Source organism: Odocoileus virginianus, chromosome 10, assembly GCF_023699985.2.
Source record: "Odocoileus virginianus isolate 20LAN1187 ecotype Illinois chromosome 10, Ovbor_1.2, whole genome shotgun sequence".
Taxonomy (NCBI): domain Eukaryota; kingdom Metazoa; phylum Chordata; class Mammalia; order Artiodactyla; family Cervidae; genus Odocoileus; species Odocoileus virginianus.
The window spans coordinates 4,771,819-4,780,905 of NC_069683.1; the positions used below are offsets into that span (position 1 = coordinate 4,771,819).

The 9,087-nt window shown below is 36.5% G+C and overlaps 1 protein-coding gene and 1 pseudogene across 1 annotated transcript; one reads left to right on the forward strand and one right to left on the reverse strand.

The window, feature by feature from the left end:
• Nucleotides 1-358: 358 nt before the first annotated feature.
• On the reverse strand, nucleotides 359-1,327 carry LOC110125074 (olfactory receptor 4C16-like). Its single transcript, XM_020873919.2, has one exon. The coding sequence runs from the start codon at nucleotides 1,325-1,327 to the stop codon at nucleotides 359-361; it is 969 nt and encodes a 322-aa protein (XP_020729578.2).
• Nucleotides 1,328-6,095: 4,768 nt separating this feature from the next.
• Nucleotides 6,096-7,062, forward strand: LOC139037232 (olfactory receptor 4C13-like; annotated as a pseudogene).
• Nucleotides 7,063-9,087: the final 2,025 nt, after the last annotated feature.

A 9,087-nucleotide genomic window follows, 5' to 3' on the forward strand; every position in this document is an offset into this window, starting at 1 on the left:
TTTTAATAAACGTTGAGAAAACAAAAAACATACTAAGTTGTGTATATAAGAACATAGCGCAAGGTTACATAGGAGCAAACAGTAGACAGCAAGGGTGGGGACCACATTAGATGAAAACCACATAGACATTGATACCAGGCAAGCGAGAGACATAGAGATGCAGCATCTAAGCTACTGGGCTTTAGAGCCTGCTTATACCTACCGCCCCCTCGTCCTCTACGTAAGGCTGGCTCAGCGCTAAGGAGCATGTGTGTGCACACTGCTTTTCAACCTTAAGGGCAGAGGCTGTCACGCCCGAAGATAGAATTACACTGACTTCACAATGAGAAGAGGATGGTCTCTATGGACTTTTTCTAGGTCAGTTCAAACACTGAATAAGTCTTGGAATTTCTATCCATCTTTTGTCATCTGGCATCAACTTCTTACTCCATAACATCCTCATGGCATTTTTCACTTCTGCATTCCTCAGAGTATAAATCAGAGGGTTGAACAAAGGTGTCCCAATTGTATAAAACACAGCTATCATCTTATCCATGGAGAAGGTGGTAGCTGGGCGAGTGTATATAAATATGCAAGGACCAAAGAACAAGATGACCACGATGATGTGGGAGATGCAGGTGGAGAGGGCTCTTTTCCTCCCTTCAGCACTGTGGTTTCTCAGAGAGTGCAGGATGATGGCATAGGATAACACCAGCATGATAAAACTCACTGTACAGATGGCCCCGCTGTTGGACACCAAGAGTAGGTTGGTCACATAGGTGTCTGTACAGGCAAGTTTCAACAAAGGCTGCAAGTCACAGAAGTAGTGATCAATTACATTGGGACCACAGAAAGGCAGACTCAAGGCTAGAAAAATCTGAGCTGATGAATGCACGCAGGACCCCAACCAGGCCAGGGACATTAGCACACCACAGACTTGATGACTCATGATGGTGATGTAGTGTAGAGGCTTACAGATGGCCACATAGCGGTCAACAGCCATGAGGACAAGGATGAAGATCTCTAGGCAGCCAAAGAAATGGAATGTAAAGACTTGGATCATGCACTCACTGAAAGAGATAGTGGCATTCTTCAAAAGGGCATCAGCAATCATCCTAGGAGCTATGGAAGTAGAGAAGCAGGCATCAGATAAGGATAAGTAGAAAAGGAAGAAATACATTGGACTCCCAAGTGCCCTGCTGATCTTGATGGTAACAATAATCAGCAAGTTACCCAGCAATATCCCTAAGTAGAAAATCAAGAAAATGACAAACACTATTTTCTTCCTAACAGGATCTTGTGTCAACCCAAGCAGAATAAACTCAGTCACATTATTTTTCAGCTGCATGATTTCATGAAAGAGGAGAAGAGATGAGTGCGAAATGATCAATCTGCAAAAAATAAGGAAATAATTCATAGGATGTTACATGATATTATGAAATATTGCTTTTGGAGGCCATTGTACCTGTGATTTCTTTATGACTCATGTTAACACTTTGTGTGTAATTTTTAATGGCCACTGCAAAGGTTTACTGTGAGTTTCAAATAAGCTTCTGAAAGTAATAATTTCCTATAAGATCTTCTTTTTAGAAAGCTTGCTGAGTTTGATATCATTATTGATTAAATTTTCCAATTTGTTGAATGTATATTTAAGAGATATGTCTGTTATTTTTTTCATTTGTTTGTCATTTCCAAAAATTTTATGGCACATGTTTTTCATGGTATATCACTTGGGATTTAGGATATACATGACTGCCTATGGAGGTTCATGATATAAAGTCACACTACACCTTTAACTCTGTTAAAAACATCATACATAAACATTTATGTAACAGTAATTGCTAAACATAGAGATACATAATCATACATATGTATACATATATTTAATATGTTCTATCTCTTCCTTGAACTCTTACCAATTATTGCAGCTTGAGCAATGGAACAGGAAATATACCCTTTAAATAATCTGCTGTTATCATCTTGAATGTGAAATTTTGTATTAGACAAATACTAACAATCAGAAATAAACATTATTTCATATGCCATTATCTCATATATCCCAGTTTATCTTTCTTTCCAACTTCTAAAAACGCTATTTAGAATACTCAGAATTCCTGAAGTTACGGTATTAAATGAAGGATGGTGGGTTATTACTCAAAAGTTAGTATTTTTCTCTTAAGTATCTTAGATCTGGAGTAATTTGGGGAGATGGCTGTGTGTCATCAGATGGTTGGTATAGGATCCAATCATGGTCTTATTCCCAGAAGAGTTTGTATTGTTCAAGTATCTGAAAATTTGCAAGTCTCAGAAAAAAGCAAAGAAGGAGAAGCCAGAAGATGTACTTTTAAAAAGAAGCAATGCTGGTTTTCAATAGATACGGTCTTCACTTCTACTCTTCAAATGGATGTTACAAATTTAAAATGACTATATTTGTTAAAAATAAAGAGATAATCTTTTGACATGGGCGCTAGGAGAGAAGAGCTAAAAGAAAAGCAGGCAGGCAAGGCTGAAAAATGGATAAGGGTGAAACATTATCTAGTTAGCATTAGGCAGATTCTTCCATGCTTAAAGAGCTGTCTTATGGCAGAGGCCACAGGGAGAAGCATCGCTTAATTTAAGGAGGCTCTTTGTCCACTTCCCTCTGATTCAGTTGCCCTAGATGTCCATCTTTAGAGGAAATTCTACACTCACTTTGTTTCTTTGCAGAACTTGCCATTCTTTGTGAAAAGTTTAGCAGATTGTCCGAAGATTATTTATCACTCAATAGTCCAAGTAAAAGAGTATATAATCTACCCTCGTTGAGCTCCTCACTCTGTCCCCACGATTCCTGATTATCTGACCCACAGACACATTAGAAAACAGCCGGCCTGCGAGTCAAAAAGTGCCCCCAAGGTGCTCATTATTCATGCTAGATAGATAGATAGATAGATAGATAGATAGATAGATAGATAGATGATAGATAGATATAGATATATCGATAAATTAATATTTCTTTTCTTTTCAAATCTTATTAGACATAGAACTGGTGCCTGGTGGAGGGTTCAGGGTAAATAAGACCAAATGTGGAAGAATACTGACAGGTACAAATATTGATGAAAAGGAAATATTTCTACCCAATATTTCTCAGCGGTGCTCATCCCACAGACATGGCACATTATCTTTCACCTTAATTATACTTTTCAGGCTCTTCATGGCCATGTTTCTTCCAAAAGTTTTCTGAGAATTAGGTGTTCACCTTTTCAAATTAAACCTTTGAAATGTGGAAAGTGTCAATTAAAAACTTATGATGCTATTTTGGGAGAATATAAGGAGTAATGATTCTATACTGTGATATACAATACTCTGTGCGACGTTGTCACATGGAGATGGAAAAGTTGCTATTCTCCCAAAGCTATGTGAAGGTCACTGTCTCCATGAACCTTATGTCTTATTTCCAGGACTCCTAGCTCCTAGTGAGGGTTTATCTTGTCACACTACCTTACATCAACATTATGTATGAACTTTCTTACACTCTGCTGTCTCTAGAATTTGTAATGAAAACAATAACGCATGAAATACATTCCTCTATTATTTAATTACAATAATGAGTTTTAACATGTCAGATTCATTGAGTTCATAACATCATTTTTCCTCATTTGTGTTCATTTATTTCTTATATTAACAATAAATCTTAAAAAAAACTATTTCTTTTGCAGAGTTCTGTGGTAAAAAGTGCATTCAAAATAGATATGGAAATATATTAGAAATTTTTGATGGTTAATTTTGTAATTACTTCACTAGAGTAAAACATGGAAAAGGTTTTTCACCTACCTGTGAGAGGACACTAAGTGTCAATTCTGACCATCCTTTTTGATAGCAACCTTTTCACAGAGCAGTGAAAAAAAAAATGCTCTTCTCTGAATTCCAGGGGGAATATTTTAAGAAATAATGACATAAAGTTTTGGCATCATAGTGTTCTCCCTAAAGTTTTCCCCACTATGCTAGTCAGAAGCATCTCATATGTAATAAACAGCTTTCATTTGTCTATTTAGCTTATTAGGAAAACAAGTTAATTTTTCTCATGCCCTTTAGTCACACATAAATAAGTATTTGGAACTCTTAGCTTCTTCACATTGAACAAACTTACCAGGGAAAAAGAGGAATAAAACAAATGAATGATAGAGAGAACAGGTAAAAAAAAAAAAAAAAGAAAGAATAAAAATAGTTATTCATGTAAATCCATGGCTGATTCATGTCAATGTATGACAAAAACCACTACAATATTGTAAAGTAATTAGCCTCCAACTAATACAAATAAATGGGAAAAAAAAAAGAAAAGAAAAAAAGAGGATGAGTTAAATAAATTATGAAATGTATTAAAAAAATAGTTATTCATTAAAGAGAAAGTGGGTCATCCGGAAACAACTCTGCTACCTGTTAGTACCTAAATTATCCTTCCTGGTGTTCTAACTTAGCAGATCAGAAAAGTGTGCTATAGTATAGTCAATGAAATGAGATATTTAGATAGGATCTCGGACTCAATGGACATGATAATAATGACATAGGGCATGAATTAAGTATTTGAAGTAAAAAAAAAAAAAAGCATAATCTAAACTAATCTTAGCTCTGCCCTTTTCAGCTGCCTGATTTGAGGTAGGCACTCTACACTTCTCCTTCCTAATGTGTAAAATAAGTATAAAAATGATAGTAGTAACTACAGAGACAGCCAATTCCCAGGCAGGTTGATAAGAAGTCTGGGGTCCCCAAGGAGGAGAAAGGGGTCTGGTGATCTCAAGGAGAAAAGGACAAATGCTTTTTTCTATATGTCTTAGTCACTATAACAATGTATCTTGCTTGTTTCTCCTTAAGAAGAAATTTCTGACGAATCTTGTTATCTTAAAATGTATATTATGGGAGTAAATGCATATTATGGGAGTGGGTCTGGTAATATCTTTCTACTGTTAGTTCTAATCCTGTCATCTTAAAATGTAAATTGTTGGAGTGGGTCTAGTAAGATCTTTATAACCTTGAGACATCCTTTTGATTTACTGTAATAATCAACTGAAAAAGTACCTAATTCCCGTTTTTAAGACTAGGGAGGGGGCTCTCTCCGTCCCCCTCCTGATGTCTATGTCAGAAGCTTTCTCTGTCTCTTTTCATACTTTATAAAACTCTGCTAGATGAAAGCTCTTTAGGGATCAAGCCTGGTCCCCAGTCCTGAAGCTCAACCTTCTTCAGAGATCACGAATCCGACACAGTTCGCCATAAGCTATCACCACCTTATGTGTTTCTAATGAAGCCTAAATGACAAAGTATCTTTCCTTTACAGTTAGCTTTAGCTAATATTATTATTATATTATTAGTACTATATAATTAGATTGTTTCTCATCTGTTTTATGGATGAAATGATACCACTTACATAGGTTGCAATCATGCCATGCATACCACAAGCATTAAAAGTATATTTATTAGTTATTACAAAGTTATTGTATTTAAAAATACATTAACTATATTACAGCAGCTTCTGTATCCTTTCATTACTTTCCCATCACCGATGCTCCGTTACGCATTATGTCAATCATTATAGAGTCTGACTCCAGTGACCCTTTGTGTTCTCCATCCCCCTACTTAAACTCATTACACGTCATACGGATCACTCAAAGGTCGTTCCTAGAATAACATCCACATTCACTCTTTCTCAACCTGTCTTCATCCTTATCCTCTCATGTTCTGTTACCTGGCACGGCTCCCAATTCCCTAAGAATAAAGGGAAAATCCCCTGGCTTTACATTCATAGCCTTTATACCCATTTTCTACCTTTCATTTCAGGTTGATTGCAACTAAATGTGAGATCTATTCATTCATATTAGATTCTGAGCATCTCACATGATGAAATGTGCTCAATCTCCTGCCTGTGTGTTCACAGAGTTCCTCATGTGTCTAACTCCTGCCCTTGAGATGATTTCAGAGATCAGAAACTTTTTTTCCTATATCAAAAGAAAAACTGAAAAGAATTTGGAACTCAATAGAATCAAGGCATTTATCTTTTTATTACATGTAGAGACTTAGTGATCTCACAGTTGAGCTAATAAAAAAGTATTTTTTCAGGTAATTTAATTAATCATAATATAAGACACATGGAGAATAGGAACATGACTGAGTTTGTTCTCCTGGAGCCCACACAGAATCCAAAGATGCAGAAAATAAATTGTATTTGTTGTTTTCTGTCATCTAGGAAATCTTGTAGGAAATGTGCTCATCATGGCAACCATCATAGTCAGTCCATTACCAAGTTCTTCCATGTACTTTTTCCTGGCCTATCTCTCTTGTATTGATACTTACTATTCCTCTGTGAATATTCCTAAACTGATCACAGATTCACTCCATGAAAAGAAACCATCCTATTCAATGGATGCCTAATCCAAATCTTTGGGGAACATTTCTTTGGAGGTACTGAAGTCATCCTGCTTATGAGATGGCCTATGATCATGATGTGGCCATTTGCAAACCCTTGCACTATACAAATGTCATGAACTGGCAGGTGTGTGGGCTGCTAATTGGAGTGACCTAAGTCTGAGGTTTTCTTCATGGAATCATGCAGATCTTCTTCATCTTTAGATTACCCTTCTGTGGCCCTAATGTCATAGACCACTTTTTGTGTGATCTGAACCCTTTGCTCGATATTGCCTGCACTGGCACTCACACTCCAGGATTCTTTGTTGTTGCCCACAGTGGATTCCTCTGTCTGTTAAACTTCCTCCTCTTGATGGGCTCCTATGTGCTCATTCTGCGCTCCCTAGGAAACCACGGTTTGGAGGCGAGGCGCTGGGCCCTCTCCATTGTGTCTCTCAAAGCACAGCGGTATCATATCCTCTGTGCCCTGCACATTTGTGTACCTGAGACCACCAGTTACTTTACCTATTGATAAAGCAGTTGTTACCTTCTGCATTTTAATAACTTCCATGTTAACTCCCTTCATCTATACCTTGAGAAATGCCCATATGAAAAATACCGTTAGGGATGTGTAATAGAAAAGTGATAGAAAAAGATGCATGGAGCCCACCATGGATTCCACTGATGCAAATGTCAGAAGTGCGTTACTGATGTTTCCATCAAAGAATATCTACGAGATAAAAGGAAAATAGATAGCCAGTATACCTCATAGATTCTGCAAGGGGAGGAGAAATGGGTGCAAGAAAAGTGAGGAAAATTCGGATATCTCACACTTCCTGATCTTAAAACTTACTGTAAAGCCACAATAATCAAAACAGTGTGGTACTGGCATAAAGACAGACATATAGAGCAGACATATATAGACAGAGTAGAAAAGAGAGCCAGCAATATACCATCACATGAATGGTTAAATGATTTTTTACAAGTTTGCTAACATCATCCAAAGGCAAAAGAGTCTTTCAACAAATTTTCTTGGCAAAACTAGATGTCTATGTGTAAAAGGATGTAGGTAGATCATTAGCTTACATCATATCAAAATATACTCAAATGGATCAAAAACCTTAACATAGGAGCTAAAATCTTGAAACATGTAGAAAAAATAGAGAGGAAAAGATTCAGGCCATTAAAGTAGGCAATGATTTTTTTTTAATGACACCAAAAACAAAGGCACAAGAAGAAAAAGTAGGTAAATAGGACTGTATCATAATTTAAAACTTCTGTGTATCAAAGGATGCAATCAACAGAGAGAAAAGGCAACCCACAAAATGGAAGGGAACAAAGACATATCTGATAAGGAGTTCATATCCAGAATATATAAGGAATTTCTACAAATCAGTGACTAATAACAACCCAATTAATAAATCGGCAAATAAGTTGAAAGGAACCTTTATTCCAAATTTGTATAACCATGTTCTTTACAGTATTATTCAAAAGAATCAGATGTTTAAGCAACCAAAGCATCCATTTCTTCATGAATAAATAAACAATATGTGGTATACAGTCAATAGGATATTATTCAACATTTAAAAATGAGCAAGTGCATGACTCATGGTACAACACAGGTAAATTGTGAGGATGTGTTAAATAAGTTATTCATTTCTCATAAACTTTTAACTTCTCTAATAGGTTTATATTTACAGGTGAAGTGAAGTGAAAGTCATTCAGTTGTTTCTGTCTCTTTGTGACCCCATGGAATATATAGTCCATGGAATTTTCCAGGCCAGAAAACTGGAGTGGGTAGCTGTTCCCTTCTTTAGGGGATCTTCCCAATCCAGGGATCAAACCCAAGTCTCCCACATTGCAGGCAGATTCATTACTGTCTGAGCCACTAGAAGAACTCATATTTATAGGTAGTTGGTCAAAATACACAGTTTGCATACACCTCACATTCAATTTCCCCTTTGTCAGATTATATTATTACAGTACATATGTCACAGCTAGTTAATGACCATATCACATATTTTAACTAAAATCCATACTTTCATTTATTTGACTCTTTTTTACTAGTGCCATTGCTTCTCCTCCAGAATGTGATCCAAGCAGCCACATTATATTCACTTTTCGTTTTTCTCAGCTCCTCCAGACAGCGATGATTCCTCTGACTTTTCTTGAATGACCTAAGACCTTGATGGCTTTGAAGAGGACTAGTTAGACACTTTGCCTTAAAACTCTCCCTGGGGGTTTGTCTGATATTTTACTCACAATTAGGCCAAGGTTATAGGTCATTGGAGAACCAACCACAGGGATAAAGTGCTATTTTCATCACATCATATCAGTGGGTAAGTACTCTCAGTGTGATTTATCACTGGGCTCTTAATTCTGACCACCGACCTGAGGTACTGTTTGTCATAATTGCTCCCACCGACCCTCCTCCATAAATTTACTGTGTTCCCTCATTCTGTCCAAAATATCACTGTCCCTCCTGCCTAAATCAGAAGACAATTGCTATTGTCTTCTCAAGGATGTGCAATTGTTAATAAGAGTCCATCAACTAAGATGAGGTTTCAGAAAACATTAATTTTTTTTAGTAGAATAAGTTTGATTTTTGTGAGAAGAGTCAGAGTCTTGGGCATTCGATAGAGATTTATTGAATAAATTTTTTCAACATCAGAATAAGAAATGATGTCTAACCATGATCATTTCAGTTTCACACTTTCTAGAATAAATCTGGTTGAA